Source organism: Marmota marmota, unplaced genomic scaffold (genome assembly GCF_001458135.2).
Source record: "Marmota marmota marmota unplaced genomic scaffold, marMar, whole genome shotgun sequence".
NCBI lineage: Eukaryota > Metazoa > Chordata > Mammalia > Rodentia > Sciuridae > Marmota > Marmota marmota.
In genome coordinates, this window is record NW_025999853.1 from 246,499 (window position 1) to 262,761 (window position 16,263).

A 16,263-nucleotide genomic window follows, 5' to 3' on the forward strand; every position below is an offset into this window, starting at 1 on the left:
TGCTGTCATAAAGGATGAATGTAGAAACCTGAGGGTCTCAAAGGAGATATGGTACTAGTGGCCTGGAATAACAAAGATGTGTCACCTGGGATGAGTCCAGTATGGAACAGCATATGCAGAAGCAGAGAGGCACAGAGGGTGCAGCATGCATGGCCAGGGACTAGAAAGGTGGCCAGTGGGCTGGGCGTATGGGATGCATAACAGCTGGGGAGAAGCAGATGGCCTGAACCAGGAGAGAGGGAAGGAGAGTGTGGAAGGGCATCCAGGTTTATTTTCCCAACATACTTGACCTTTTCTCCCTAGTTCCATCTGTATGTTCTGCTTGAGGACAGGGTCTAAGTCTTGGGCTTCATTATAACCAGGTCTGTAATACTAGGCTCTGGATATGGAGGGCCCACAAATGGTGGTGATGGCCCCTTGGCCAAGAAACAAGGACTCAGGAGAGCAGGCAGCCTGGAAGAGTAGTGAGGAGACTAGTTTTCTGAGAGGGAGCAGAAAGCCCCAGGTAGATGGAGAGTCTGGTGCTGAGGAAATGGACCCAGTATCCTAGAATCACAGCATCTGAGATCTGGAAAGGGTGTTAGAGCCACTTAATCCAAATCTCCTCCCTTTTCAGTTGAGTCTCAGAGAGGCAAAGAGATTCAATTTCATTTCTAGTTTGGAAACCAACTTGCCTGGTGATCTGGAGCGCTAAACTTTTTTAGTGTTCTAGGCTTTTTATTTTAAGTGGAGAGAAGCACGGGCCTCAGCAGGTTGAAAGAACAATTGGGTGTGCCTGGAGGTCCTCAGTGAAGAGGGGCTTCACGGACAAGCCTCCTCGGCCCCCCACCCCTTACACTTGTGTGGCAAGCCTGGCCAGCCGCCCTGCTGAGCAGGTGAGTGGGTCCGTCTCCTCCTCCTGTGTTTTCTAAGATGGTTTTATGCTATTTGCGATTTGTGATTTCCAGGAGGATGACTGAACCAACAGCAAGATTGGAGTGGGAAATGACAAGCTTTTAAACGTGAAAACTCTTTGATAGCCAATTTACAAGAAATTGGACAATGGATTGTTCCAAGAAGATGGAGGTCATCAATGTCATTGCCTTACCCATGATACCAGTGGATGAGAAGCTGGTGGTTTCACTCAGTGCACAGAGTGCAAGGGCGAGGGCTGGGAGGAGGGACATTCAGGAGCACCGCCCCTGTATCCTCTGGTGGATCACCAGCAATCAGACCAGATGCACCTGAGTGCCACCACTGAGGAACAGTGTTACAGTCTTGGCATTCATCACTCGCTAGTCCACTCTAGTCACATCCATTAGGTCATTAATTCTTTTTCTTTTTCTTTTCTTTTTTTGGGGGGCGGGGTACTGGGGATTGAACCCAGGGGTGCTTTACCACTGAGCCTCATCCCCAGCCCCTTTAGTTTTTATTTAGAGAAAGGGTCTCGCTAAATTGCTTAGGGCCTCACTAAGATGCTGAGGGTGGCTTTAAATTTGCAATCCTCCTGCCTCAGCCTCCCAAGCTGCTGGGATTACAGGGGTGGGGCACCGCACCCAGCAATTCATTAATTCTTAAGCCCTACCTAGCCTCTAAAAGAAGGTGAGACTGTGAAGGATTGTTTGACCTGTGAGGTTGTTGTTGTTGTTGTTTTTTTGTTGTTCTTTTGTGGTAGTGGGGATTGAACCCAGGGGTGCTCTAGATATCTCCCCAGCCTTTTTTATTTTTCATTTTGAGACATAGTTTTGCTAAATTGCTGAGGCTGGCCTTGAACTTTCAATCTTCCTACCTTAGCCTCTCAAATAGCTAGGATTACAGGTGTGCACCACTGCACCTGTCTTGACTTGAAATGTTTAAAAAACTAATCAGAAAAAGCCCAGAAGGAAGTCCTGGATGTATTTGTTGAAAGAATAAGGAAGAAGAGGGAAAAGTCTAATTTTTCCCAGGGTCTTCTTTCCCTCTGTCTTCTAAGAAATAGTAGGCCAACCCTCTGTCCTCAGACAAGTGACCTTTGGCCCAGCTTTCTGCCTCAGATTGCCTTCACCTCTCCTCACCCACCAGCCCTTCTGCCTTGGCTCCACATCTGCCCCTCTGGCATCCTCCAGGGTCTGCCAGCACCCATCTTCCCTGGTCCTGTCTTCCTTGATCCTCATCTCACTCCTGAACTGAGGCACCGCAGAACCCCCTCTTCTGGAGGACCACAGAGCCCATTCAGCAGCTAGACCCTTCAGATTATAAATCCCCCGGACTTTCCCACTCACACCCGTGTCATCCCGCACCCCTCCCCTCCCAGCCCTCTCCAAAGCTCCTCAAGACGCAGCAGCTAGGTGGGAGCCCATGTGAATATGCCCCGGGGTCTTGCTTTGCTGGGCCTCTTTCGAATTCCCCTTCTTTTTTTTTTTTTTTTAGAGAGAGAGAGAGAGAGAGAATTTTAATATTTATTTTTTTTAGTATTTGGCGGACACAACATCTTTGTTTGTATGTGGTGCTGAGGATCGAACCTGGGCCGCACGCACGCCAGGCGAGCGCACTACCGCTTGAGCCACATCCCCAGCCCTCGAATTCCCCTTCTTTTTTCTTAATCCCACACTCATCTCAACCTGAGCAATCCATTTCACTTATGGTTTGTCCTCTCCCTTCTTGGCATCTGCATTTTTCAATTGTTCTCCGATTGGTAAGAGCACTTGAGGGTAAAGGAGGTAAGAGAGCTTTATATGAGAGGAGAGAGAGGAGTGTGGCACTTTTCCAAAGGCTGTCTCCTACACCAGCAGAGGCTCAGACAGGAAGAAATGCAACAGTTGAGAACATAAGGAGGGGGCTGTAGAACTGAGCATATTTTAACTGTGATAAACAAGGTCAAGATACTCTGACCCAGTCATCCCTCACCTGAAAATCTCTTAAATATTCCAAGATATAGAAACCGCTCTCTGCATGGCCCTGTGGCCTCGCAGCATTAGTTACTGATGTGGGAAAAAAGAGGCTGGGCCCCCAAGGAATTTTCAGGAAGCAGGTTTATTGACTGCAGAGTCCAGAGAGGCTATCACCTTAAACATTCTCTGGACCAAGGATTTGGAAAGTCTTTGAACTTTATACCCAGTGGTAGGAGGGGCTCGAAGATTTACATTTTTGTAGGAGTCTACATGACTGTATTATATTTTTTTTCTTGAGTTCACAGAAAGTGCTTTTTGTCCCACTTTTTAGATTAGTCAGAGGTTTTACAACAAAAGCAGAAGTGATATCATCGAATCTGTGGCCAAACTTAGTTTTTGCAAGCAGAATAACTTAGTCCTCACAAGAAATAGGAAGTCCTGTCCCACACTGAATTTTTTTTGGTAGAAATTTTTGCTAATGTTCTATTATAAAGCTTTCCAACAAGAAGAGGAATTTATATGTTACAAATATCATGGGGGTTTCTGCTTAATTAAGGTAAGGTTCTTCTGGGTATGTAGGGTCTCTGGTCTGCTTCATTGTAACTGCAATAAGTTGTAAATAGCTTAAATATTCAATAGCTTAATGTATTAAGGTGCATCCTTTAAAAGGATTAGTATGTTATTGAACACAATTAGTATGAAGATTACCGTACAGAAAATGCCCCTAATAATAGCTGGGAGAAGTCAGAGCAGTAAAACAGGCATCCACTGAGGTTGTAATTATGTATGTAAAAAATAATGGAAGGAAATCTCCCCTGAGTCTAACAGAATTGTTAGCCTGGTGGCATTACAGATGGTTCTTGCTCTTTTTTGTATTTCCCAAGGTATCTGCAATATGGTCAGCTTTCATTTATACTCAGAGAGCAATTCCCTTAAGATGAAGAGGTGTGATGGGGCTTGGGGTGTACCTCATACTTACCTAGCATGTGCAAAATCTAGGTTCCATCCCCCAGGAAAAGTGTGCATATTTGCAGAGAAAATAACTGGAGAGAGGGCCGCCCTCTTTGCCAGGCAAGCCCCCGCTTCTTGTGGGTGATCACTGCCTGGAGACTTTCCTTAGCTGCCTCACCTCCCAGCCTGCCTAATTGGCTCCATGCTCCAGGTGCATCAGAAGATTGGGAATATGGACCTAGAGCACAGCCGGATGACCGACAGTCTGGTGAGTTTTAGGTCCTAGAGCTGAGGCAAGGATTTGGGGGGCGGGGGGCAGGGGGTCATCAAGATGTTGCAATGCCTGCATGCTCCTCCACATTTTTGAAAATATGTGAATATTTGAAAGTTTGTTTGCACAAATTTTTAAATTTAATAGAGCCAGACATGGGGTGGCACACTTGTTTAATCCCAGCAGCTCAGGAGGCTGAGGCAGGAGGATCAAGAGTTCAAAGCTAGCCTCAGCAATTTAGTGAGGTTGTACATAACCTAATGAGACCATGTCTCGAAATAAAAAAATTAAAAGGTATGAGGGTGTGGCTCAGTGGTTAAGTGCCCCTGGGTTCAATCCCTGGTATAATAATAATAATAGACTTTCTAAACAAAGTTTGACATTCACAGAAAATTTGAATGGAAAGTAGTTTCTCCATATAACCACAATCCCCAGGACACAACCTCCCTGAGGATTCCATACCTCAGTTGTTACAATCCATGAACCTGCATTGACACACTGTTACCACTCAGCATCCCTGGTTGACACTGGGTTCATTCTGGGGTTGCACATTCTGTGGGTTTGGACACATATGACCTGCATCTCCCATTGTACCTGTAGAATAGTTTCACTGGCCTAAAACTCCTCTGGGCTCTATGTGTTCATGTCTCCCTACCCTTAACCTCTGGCTACCACTGATCTTTTTACTGTCTTTGTAGTTGTACTTTTTCTTTTTTTAATTTTAATTTTTTTAGTTTTTTAAAAAAATTTTAATTTGTTCTAATTAGTTATATATGACAGAAGAATGCATTTTTGACACATTGACACAACGGAGCACTTCTCATTCTTCTGGCTATACATGGTGCAGAGTCACTCCAGAAATGTAATCATACATGTATATAGGGTAATAATGCCTGTCTCATTCTACCATCCTTCCTGTCTCCATAGCCCTTCTTCTCCCTGATAGATCCAACCTGATCTTTTCTTAAAATTGGGCATCTTGCCACAAAACCATGAAAAGATAATTTCGGGTTTACTATAAATTACTGCAAATTCTGAACCTGCTTGGAATGCCTGCCCGTGCCCTGAACTCACCCATGTCCGGTTTTCCCTGACCAGATAACAACCTTTTCCTAAACCTTAGTGACGCCTCATAAATTCTGGCCTTCCCTGGCCGGATAACGACCCTCTCTGAGTCTCTAAGATCTCCATAAATTCTGATGCCGGGGCCAGCAAAAATGTAAACTTGTGTTATGCTCCTCAGAGTGTTGTTATCTGTAACCCCCCTTTGTGTAACTTTTTGGGCTATAAAACTGGGCCGCAAAGAAGCCTCGCGGCTGTCTTTGGCTCCCACGATTTTGATGGGCAAGGCAGCCCGGCCGGTCGAAATAATAAGCTTGCTTTAATTTGATTTTAATTGGAGTCAGTGGTCTTTTCTTGCGTCCTGGTCTAACATCCCCTCACTCCCCTCTACACAATCCATTGTTTCCTTCATTCTTCCCTATACCCTCCCCTCCATAGATCAGCATCTGCTTATCAGGGAAAACATTTGGGCTTTGTTTTTTTTGGACTGGCTTATTTCACTTAGCATGATATTCTCTAGTTCCATCCATTTACCTACAAATGCCATAATTTGATTCTTCTTTAAGGCTGAGTAATATTCCATTGTGTATATATGTACCACATTTTCTTTATCCATTCATCTGTTGACAGACATCTAGGTTGGTTCCATAGTTTAGCTATTGTGAATTAAGCTGCCAAAAACGCTGATGTGGCTGTGTCACTGTAGTATGCTGTCTTTAAATCCTTTAGCTATAAACCGGTGAGTGGGATGACTGGGTCAAATGGTGGTCCCATTCCAAGTTTTCTGAGTAATCTCCATATTGCTTTCCATAGTGATTGCACCAGTTTTTAATCCCACTAGCAATGTATGAGTGTACCCTTTCCCCCCACATCCTCACCAACACTTATTATTACTTATAATCTTGATAATTGCCATTCTAACTGGAGTGAGGTGAAATCTCAGTGCTTTTCTCTAATTGCTAGAGATAATGAACATTTTTTCATGTTGGTTGATTGATTGCATTTCTTCTTCTGTAAAATGTCTGTTCAGTTCCTCAGCCCATTTATTGATTTGTAGTTTTACTTTTTCTAGAATGTCATAGAATTGGGATCATACAATATATAGCTTTTTCAGATGGGCTTTCCTCACTTAGTAACATGAATTTGAATTTCTCTTCTTGTCTTTTCATGGTTTGGTAGCTTACTTCTTTTTAGTGTTTAGTAATATTCAATTGGTTGAGTATACCATAGTTTATTTATCCACTCACTTACTTGGGGCATCTTAATTGCTTCAAAGCTTTGGCAACTATGAATAAAGCTATTAAAAACAGCCCTGTGTAGAGTTTTTTGGAGGTGGATATCAGTTTTCAGCTTCTTTGGTAAATACCAAGGAGCAGAATAGCTGGATCTTGTAGTAAGAGTATGTTTAGTTTTGTTAGAAACTACCAAACTCTCTTCCAAAGTGATTGTACTATTTTGTCCTCCCACCACTGATGAGTGAGAGTTCTTGTTGCTCCGTCTACTCACCAACATTTGATGGTGTCAGTGTTCTGGATTTTGGCCATTCAAATTGGTATGTTTTAATTTGCATTTCTTTGATGACATGTGATGTGGATCATCTTTTCATATGCTTGTTAATCTTCTGTTTATCTTCTTTGATGAGGCATCTGTTAAGGTCTTAGGTCCAATTTTTAATGGAGTTATTTGTTTTCTTAACCACTGAGTTTTAAGAGCTTTTTGTGTATTTTGATCAACAGTTCTTTATTAGACATGTCTTTTACAAATATTTTCTTCCAGTCTGTGACGTGTCACTTCATTGTCTTAACAGTGTCTTTGGCAGAGCAGAAATTTTTAATTTTAATGAAGTTCAGCTTTCCTCCTTTCATGGATTCTGCCTTTGGTATCATATTTAAAAAGTCATCACCAGGACCAAGGTCAGGTTTTCTCCTGTGTTATTCTTTAAGGGTTTTACAGATTTGCATTTTACATTTAAGATTGTGATTCACTTGGAGTTAATTTTTGTGACATCTGGAGTTCTTAACTCAAGAGTTGTGTACACTGAACCTTCAGCAATTCATCAATGGTAGGTTAGGTTTTTCAACTGGTTCATGTGGAAGTTTCTGCTCCTGGGTTATGATTATCTGCATCTGCTTGTACCCTCCCCAACTGAGGAGGGTGCCCTGTGACTTTGATTCTCTGACAGGTCTAAGAAAAGTCTACTTTTCGCTTTTTACTTATGAGGATATAGTGGTAGTTTCTGAGCTCCTTAAGTGTTGGACCATAAACGGGAAGGCTAAGGGTTAATTTTGATTTATTTTTATCAAAAAAAGTAAAACAAGCCCTCCAATAATTCCCTGTCTCTGTGTGTCTGTCTGTCTGTCTCTCTCTCTCATTCTCTCTCTCTCACACACAGCTTGTGGGAGGCCGGCATTTGAAGGTCCACTGCGCAGCCAGGTGTGGCTGAGCCCCTGTGAAAAGAGCACAGGCTTGAGTCCCCTGCCCCTGCCTTTTGGCTGTCTTTGGATTTGGTACCAGTATGTGTTTGATTTTTATTTTCAACTGAACTTAAGAACTCTGGGGCTTATGAAGAATATTTGAAAATGAGAGTAACAAAGCAGTGTCACCTGTCGGAGTTGTACCGAGGACCTGCCCCTCCGCGGAGTGGGGTGTGTCATTCAGAGTGGGCTCCACGGCTGCCCGGATTGTTCATGGGCACCTGGCGGCGACGAGGAGGGGGATGGAACCATGAAGACTTACTCTGGGGGGCGCCGGGTGCTGCGGGCAAGTCCTCGCTCTAACTGCAGGATTCCCGTCCACACGGAGGTCACTCACCTGCAGTCTGGGCCCGCTGTGGGCTTCCCTGTTTTCATTGTCCTGCACCAGGGGGCCGAGCGGCCTCAAGGGCAGTCCTGCGATGGCCGAGCAGAATGCGCCCTCTCTGGTCGCCCGTGTCCCGCTGCTCCCTATTCTTCGCACAGGTCTATTTGGCCTGCTTTCCAGTGTCTCCGGGCTCAGTGAGGGACTCCACTTGAAAGCCCAGGCCATCTGTTGGCAGTGCCCTTCTGTAGTTCAAGAGGAGAAGCTCTGTGTGTCCTGGTCCTCACTGGGGCCCCGGTGCTGTCCCTGGCCTTCCTCCTCCTCCTCCCCCTCCTCCCCCCCTTCTTCCTCCTCTTCCTCCCCCTCCTCCTCCCCCTGGCCTTCTTCTTCCTCTTCTCTATCACCCCCCTCCGTTGCTGTGGCCTGTCTTAACTCTACTCCTTCACTTCCTGCCAGTTCTCCACCTTAACTTTCTCACCCCTCCCACCCGGAATCTTGCTTCCCACCAAGTTCTCTGCCCCGGTATCCTGGCCTCACGATTGGCCTTCACCATTTTTAGTTTCCCCCTCACCCAACTTGTCCAGTACTGATTTGGGGGGTCAGTTAAATTCTTGAGTCAATCTTTTTGTCACACTTTTAACAATTTAAATAGCAATATGATGCATACTATTTCTAAAATTTTCAAACCATCTACAAGTATACAAGAATTAAAGTCACAGGGCAAGTCACAGCCCCCATTTCCCTCACTCACCCTAAGGATTGCTAATCCCAGCGGCATGTATCCTTTCAGAACTTTTATTTTTCATCCTGGAGATTGAACCCAGGGGCACTTTTCCCCTGAGCTACATCTTCTAGTCCTTTTATTTATTTATTTATTTTTTATTTTGAGGCAGAGTCTCACTACGCTGCCCAGGCTGGCCTTGAACTTGTGATCCTTCCACCTCAGCTCCTGAGATGCTGGAATTACAGGCGGGCACCACCCCACCTGGCCCTTTCAGATCTTCTTTAGGTTATTATTTTCATAGGTATTACATAATTTGGGGTTATTGTTTTCTATTTTTGACAAAGCCATGACTGTTACTTTGTAACCTGTGTTTGTTTTCTCTTATTCCTTTTCTCATTTATTTTTAGCATAAATACTTAGAGATTTTATAAGTCAGTACTACTGACCTGCCCTATCTTTCAATGGCTGTGTAATATTCTGTAGGTTGAAAATGGCATAATTTATTTAATTCATCCTTAATGCTAAATGTTTCAGTGGCACTTTGATGATACACATTTGAATATTTTTGTGCACATACCTTAGTGATCATTTGCAAGTATTTCTACAGAATAGAGCCTTATAAATAAATTTATAAAAGTCAAATTGTTTTTCATACTGAAGCCATTGACAGGAGAGAGACCAATAGCATTAGTCTCTCTACCCCACTCTTGAGTAAAGCTTCAAATTAAATTGTGGGTAAAAGCAAAGCAAAGTGTACACACACACACACACACACACACACTGTTTGGAATGATTCCCCGTAAGGTGAAAAGTCATCTGTGGGAGAAAGCGTATGCTTTTGAGGAGAATTGTCAAAGTTTAAATTTCTGCTTTACTGTTCCCTCAAATCGTGACATTGGGGAAATGATTTAACCACCATGGGTCTCAATTTCCTGTAAAACATGGCAATAATGTATCTACCTTATAGGGTGCTACAGTACTTAGCTCAGGACACAGAAGTTCACCTGGCTCTCAGCAGAAGTGTTTTATGTGTATAAATGCGTAGGAAATAAATCTGGAGGAATCTACACCAAATGGTTACACAGGGTTAGCTCTGGAAAGAGGAGGGGATCCAAAGGATATGAACTTTTTTACTATTACATTAGATTCTTCTGTAATGTTAGGATATTTTAAAACAATAAGCATATGTCACTTCTATGATTTTTTTAATAATAATTTTTGAAACCAGGAAGAAGAATGAAGTTACCTTCCCAGAAGCAGGCTCTGATGGGGAACTAGGGAGCATGGACATAGCTCCTGGGTGTTCTTGACTGCAGGCAGAACCTACAGGCGGGGTAGTGGGACTGCAGGAGCAACTTTGAGTGCCCATGTGACCTGGCGGAAGGAAGGGACCCCTTGCCTCTCCTCCTTGCCGCTCTGCCCAGGCAGCTCACAACTGCTGCTGAATCAGAACCATTCCTGGCCACCCTGGCCACCTTTTTGGGTCATGGTTTGCCATGCCCTTTATGTACTAGGCGGTGGCTGACTCAGCTCCTGCTGCCAGATGGCTTCCCCAGCCTCTGTTCCACCTGGTAGACGGCAAGCACATGGCACGGGATGACTGCTGTCCTAACGCAGTGCTGGGCTTTTGGTTGATGATCAGTGCAACTTGTGGGTCACTGACGTTCATTTTTCTTTCTTTCCTTTCCTAAGAGGCAGGAGTGGAGAGTCAGAGTGATCAAGAGAAGACTCTTGTGAGGTCAAGGGTATCATGATTAATAACAATAGTAGTTTCCCCTTAGTGAGTAGCCCTATCTGCTAGCCTTTGTGAGAGTGTTTTAAAGTGCATAAGATACTTTATCTCTGATCCTTGTAAGGACCTGAAGGTGGGTATTGTTATCCCCTTTTACAGAGAGATTCAACTGGAGCTTATAACCTGTGAGGCTGTGATTGGAACCCTGTTCCAAATCCTGTCCTCAGAGGGGCAGTGTGAGAGGACTGTGGTGTGGAAGACAGATTGATGACACTTGGGGAGGATTCAGTGACACTGAGGGGCACAGATGGTGCCACCTGGGGGAAGACAGGAAGTGTTGGCTACAAACTTCTCCAGGCCTTTTGGGTACCAACAAGGAAGAAGCCTTGGTCCCCAGGATTTGCATTAATCCCTAATGCCCCATTTTTTTTCTTTCTGTTTTTTTTTTAAAGGCAATTGAGAAATTTGAATTGGAGAAGAAGGCTTTAAGAGAGAAAAGCCACAGTCACGTCAGTGCAGGAGACAGAGGCAAAAATCCCTTCTCATAGCCTTGATGGGGTTGTCGTGGATTTGATTTTTTTTAGTTGGATATTTTAAGCTTTGGTTTGCTTTTCTGCATGCTGGGGACTGAACCCAAGGCCTTGCTAGACGCAAGCACTGCACCACCCTGCCCCAGCCCCACCCCTGAGTTTTCGGTTTTGGAAACATAATTGGGTAGGAATTCAGAGTTGCAGGTGAGGAGACTCAAATCTGACTTCCTCATGTTGGGCAAGGACAGAGGGAAGAGGGTACCATTTAGGGACCAGCTAACTATGTGACACAGGACTCTAGGTGCTTTCCCTCTGGGTCCTTTTAAAAACATTTTGTGGAAGAGGAAACAGGGCTAGGGAGAGAGGAGCAACTTGCCTAAGGCCACATAGTTGTCCCCTCTTTGGTTTAATCTGATAGGGAGGGGGATCTTGGTCGTTCAGACCCATGGGACCTAGTGAGATCAGCAGGATGAGCGTCATTGGGCAGCGCAGGTTGAGTGACGAGTCCCAGTTAGGTTGATCACCCAGTAGTGCACACCACCTGTGGCTGCTCATTTCTCATCTCTTTTCCTCCACTCTGCAGTCAAGAAACAGCAAAGAACACCATATATATGCCAAGGCTCCGAATTCAAGAGTGCCAAGTCTTCCTTTGTGAAAAAGGTAAGGGACTGATTGCTGTGTCTGTTTTGGATTGGTTTCTCTTAGGCAAGAAATAGGTTTTACTCCGGGAGAGGGGAATTTGGTGACTGGGTGGAGATTGAATGGAAAAAAAAAAAGTTCTCTTTTTCAAAGAAGATCTTAAAATTTTGACAACTTTGGAATTTCTCATGACACCCTCAAAAGGGCAGAGATGACCCAACCCCCGAGGAGGGGCATTGCAGAGCTGTGTGTGCTATTTTTAGAACTGAGAATGTATTTCTCCTTAGAAACAAGGCCTTTGGGTCTTGCTGAGGTGCCACAGGGCCTTCCTGGACTGTCCACACAGCAGGTTCCTGAGGGGCTGCTCCGACTCTCAGGACAGGCTAGTTATGGAGATCATTGCTGATGCCCCTGGAAATGGGATTCAGGATTAAAGTTAGGTGATGTGTCCAGGGTCCTGCAGCTCATCCATGGAAGGGCTCTGTTTCCCGCCTAGTCCTCTGACCTGCATTCAGGCCCCCTCTACTGGCCCTCGGCAGCAATCTGGCTCCGTCTCACAGCTACCCACTTAAGAATCTCCCTGCGGACTAGAGGTTCCATCCCCAGCACCACAAAAAAAAAAAAAAAAAAAAAAAGATTTTTCTCTGCTTGTTCTTTAAACTACCCAAGAGATAAGCATTCAAAGCTTTAAGTGCTTGGGCTGGAATAAAAGAGAATAAAATCATAGCATTTGCAGGTAAATGGATGGCGCTAGAGAAGATAATGCTAAGTGAAGTTAGCCAATCTCTAAAAAGCAAATGCCAAACATTTTCTCTGATATAAGGAGGCTGATTTATAGTGGGGTATGGAGAGGGAGCACAGGAGGAATAGACAAACTCTAAATAGGGCAGAGGGGTGGGAGGGGCAGGGAGGAGGCAGGGGGTCAGCAAGGATGGTGGAATTTGATGGACATCATTATCCAAAGTACATGTATGAAGACACAAATTAGTATGAACATACTTTATATACAACCAGAGATATGAAAAATTGTGCTGTATATGTGTAATAAGAATTGTAATGCATTCTGCTGTCATTTGTTTTTAAAAGATCAATTTAAAAAGAACCCCTAACTTGAAATTACTTTTTTCCACATATAAATTGTATTTAAATACTTAGCTGTGTTATGTGATCACTGTGATCTGTCCATTGCTTTTATTTTTGCTATTTCATCTCATATTACAATTTCCTTCCTCTGATCACACTAATACCCTTGAGGATGCTCTGTATGTGGGAACCAGAATGTTACCTAAGTCTAACCATAGGTGTGTATCTTGCATTTGACTTAATTAAATTTAGTTGCATTTACACAGAAAATTGGTATGATGCATAGTTTAAACATGAAGAAAAAAGATCATTTTGGAATTCTCTCAAGTGTTGCTGTGGTAGAAGAGGAGTCAGGCAGATGCTCTTTTTATACCACTATTTAGGTTTAATCTAAGCAAGTGAAATTTACCTTTATTGTGAATGTTAAAGCTTAATGTAAAGTCTTTGTTGATCTATTTGTATGCACATGTAATTTTTTTTCTTATAATCTTTGGCTATTCTATGTTTTTTGCTGTTTTGTATTAAAGTAATCACATTTAAAAATATATATAAATAAATAAATGCTTGGGCTGGGGTTATGGCTCAGTGGTAGAACACTTGCCGTGCATGTGTGAGGCACTGCTTTTGATTCTCAGCTCTGCATATGAATAAAATAAAGATCCATCAACAACTAAAAAAAAATAAGCTTTAAATGATGGACAGTGTGAAACACTATGCTATTTTCTTAGTTGTCAATGGACCTTTATTATTATTATTATTATTATTTTAATTTATAGGTGGTACTTAGAATTGAACCCAGTGCCTCACACATGCTAGGCAAGTGCTGTACCACTGAGCCACAGCCTCAGTCCACTATTTTTATATATTTTAGACCAGAAAATTCCAAAACAGCAAGAAGACTCATGGTTGAGGCTGCATTGAAATTGTGCTACTCACCATTGGTGGTGGCTGAGCAGGTATAAGTGTCCTGCCCAAGGTGGCCAAGCTAGTAAATGGCAGAGCTGTCATCTGACTCAGGGTTGATGCAGCAGATCACCAAGCTGCTCTCCCACTGCCAGTACCACAGCTCAGTTAGAAAGTAGTTCCATTACTGGGCACAGTGGCACAGGCCTGTGATCCCAGCAGCTCGGCAGGCTGAGGGTAGGCAGGAGGATCACAAGTTTGAGGCCAGCTACAGAAAATTAGTGAGGCCCTAACCGATTTAGTGAGACTGAGACCCTGTCTCAAAATAAAAAATCAAAAAAAGGTCTGGGGATGTGACTCAGTGGAAAAGTGTCCCTGGGTTCAATCCCCAGTACCAAAAAGGGGGAAAAATATGTAGTTCAGTCTTACAGAAAGTTTCCAGTGGGTGCCTTTGGGTGAGGAGAATCAACTCCCTCTTTCTACTTTTCTATGTTTTTACATTTTTATAATCATTACGTTTTCATTTTGTTCAAAAATGTTAGTGGTAGTACAGCACCTGCCTAGCATGTGTGAGACGCTGGGTTCAATTCTAAGCACCACGTATAAATAAATACAATAAAGGTCCATCAACAACTAAAAAAAAATATTTAAAAAAATCGATTGAATGGTATATATTAAATACTATAAAGATGGTCACAGCCTTTGATTTAATATTACCATTTTAAGGAATTTATGCAAAATAAGTGACCCAAGGGGGAATAGAACCACATGCTGCAAGATATTAATGACAGCAGTGTTTATTGGAAGTAGTTGGTGAGTAAATTAAATTGTAGTGTTTTATTTGTTGTTGTTGTCATTTTGTGTGTGTGAATTGAACCTTTACTGGTTTACTTTACTGCTTTACTGATGAGCCACATCCCCATCTCTTTTAATTTTTTTTGAGACAGGGTCTCACTAAATTACTGAAGCTAGCCTTGAACTTGTGACACTCCTGATTCAACCTCCTGAATTGCTGGGATCACAGGCATGAACCACTGTGCCTGGTTAAATTATAGCATTAAAAATTTTTTTTTTAGTTGTAGATGAACACAATACCTTTATTTTATTTTTATGTGGTGCTGAGGATCGAACCCAGTGCCTTCCACATGTGAGGCGAGCACTCCACCAAGGAGCTACAGCCCCAGCCCTAAATTATAGCATTTTAACTGATAATTTTGGGGACAATGCAACTAGATTTAAAAAAAAACTAAAGTAAAGTAGATAAAGCAGGATGTAAAAGTGTGTGTGTGATGATTAAAGGTACATATATGTATTTGGATACATTTGCTCAAAGCTTTAAAGGAGAATAGAAATCATATGAATAGGTAAGGGGTTTGGTAAAGGGTACTGGGTCTTGAACACCCTCTCATTTTCTGTGTCTATACTGTCTTCATAATAAAAAGAGGAAGATATTCTATTATTTTAAACTGTCAAAACAGTGGTCCCCATTTTCACATTCCATTCTTTTGCTTCAGAAAACAGCAGAAAAGAATCTTCTGGCCGAGCTATACCAGCCTCCCAAATTTAACGACTCTGGGCCCAACAAGCTTCCCAATGGAGTGGACTTCTGCGACATGGTGGGCAACGTGATTCGGGCAGAGAAAAACACCTTCAGTGGGAAGGTAAGGAAAGAGAGCTGGCAGCTCACCCAGCCAAGGGCCAACTCTGGCCTATGGGAGGGGTGGCAGGGGGTGGGCAGGCACAGTTGTCCCCCTTTCACAGCCTAGGAGGGACTGAGGATTCTGCTCAGGGCCACATGCTCCAGGGGACTAAGCTGAGTGAGTAACCACAACTCAAGTTCACTCCAAAACCTCGATGCCTGGTCTCCAGGGGGTCTTGATGATCCTCCGATTGCCAAAACATCTGGAGCACGCGCCTTCATAGGTACATGTCTTTTTTATAATTCTGTACATGTTCCTCTGACAGCTACTCCATTGCATATCGGTGAGGTGAACTTTTTTCCTTAATCACACATTAGCTATAATATTTTCTTCCTGCCCCCCCTGGTGAGTACAGTACCCTGAGAACTTGCTCAAGAGCCTGATGGTACCTCAGGAGGGGAGGATGCCAAGCCCAGGGGACCCACGTGCTCATGCTGATGGGAGAGAACTGGAAAGAGGCCAGCAGAGGAGGACACCAGGAAGTAGCCCCAGCAGCTATACAGCTGGGCCTCTTCCTCCATCACAATTGCTTAACTCCTGTGTCCCCAGAGCAGCTCTGGTCATTGTCCCCCCAGTTCTTAACTAGTTGCCCTGCCTTTCCTGGGACCCAGCATCTTGAACCATCTCTTCTACCTTTACTTCTCCACCTACCCTCCCCTTTCTCTCTTTCTCTTTCCCTCCTCTCCTCCTTCCCACTCTCCTTCCTGCCCTTCTTCCTGGCCTCTTCCTACTGCTTGGCTGTGGCCATGTCTGAATCAGTCCCATCTAAGCGAGAGGAGAAATGAAGGTACACAGCCCGGTGGCAGACACCAAGGAAGCATCCAATAAATGTTGCGTGTTATATTCTGACAGTGGCAGCTTCAGATCAAGGGCAGGGTTCAGACCGGTTACATAACAATGAAAGCTAAATTTTCTGCTGCCCTGAGCTCATAGATAATTTTTTTAATTTTAGAATTCCATGCCCTCCCTCCCTTCCTTCCTTCCTTCCTTCCTTCCTTCCCTCTCTCCTCCCTCCCTCCCTCC

At 43.7% G+C, this 16,263-nt stretch overlaps 1 protein-coding gene across 1 annotated transcript in view; it reads left to right on the forward strand.

Moving 5' to 3' along the window:
• Fam227a (family with sequence similarity 227 member A) overlaps positions 1-16,263 on the forward strand; it is a 52,022-nt gene that overhangs the window by 3,072 nt on the left and 32,687 nt on the right. The window contains exons 2-6 of the mRNA XM_048807917.1: positions 948-1,183; positions 3,986-4,068; positions 10,838-10,913; positions 11,499-11,575; positions 15,055-15,201. Of these exons, the coding sequence (XP_048663874.1) occupies positions 1,042-1,183; positions 3,986-4,068; positions 10,838-10,913; positions 11,499-11,575; positions 15,055-15,201 (525 nt within the window). The 5' untranslated portion in view covers positions 948-1,041. The remainder of the gene's footprint in view (positions 1-947; positions 1,184-3,985; positions 4,069-10,837; positions 10,914-11,498; positions 11,576-15,054; positions 15,202-16,263) is intronic.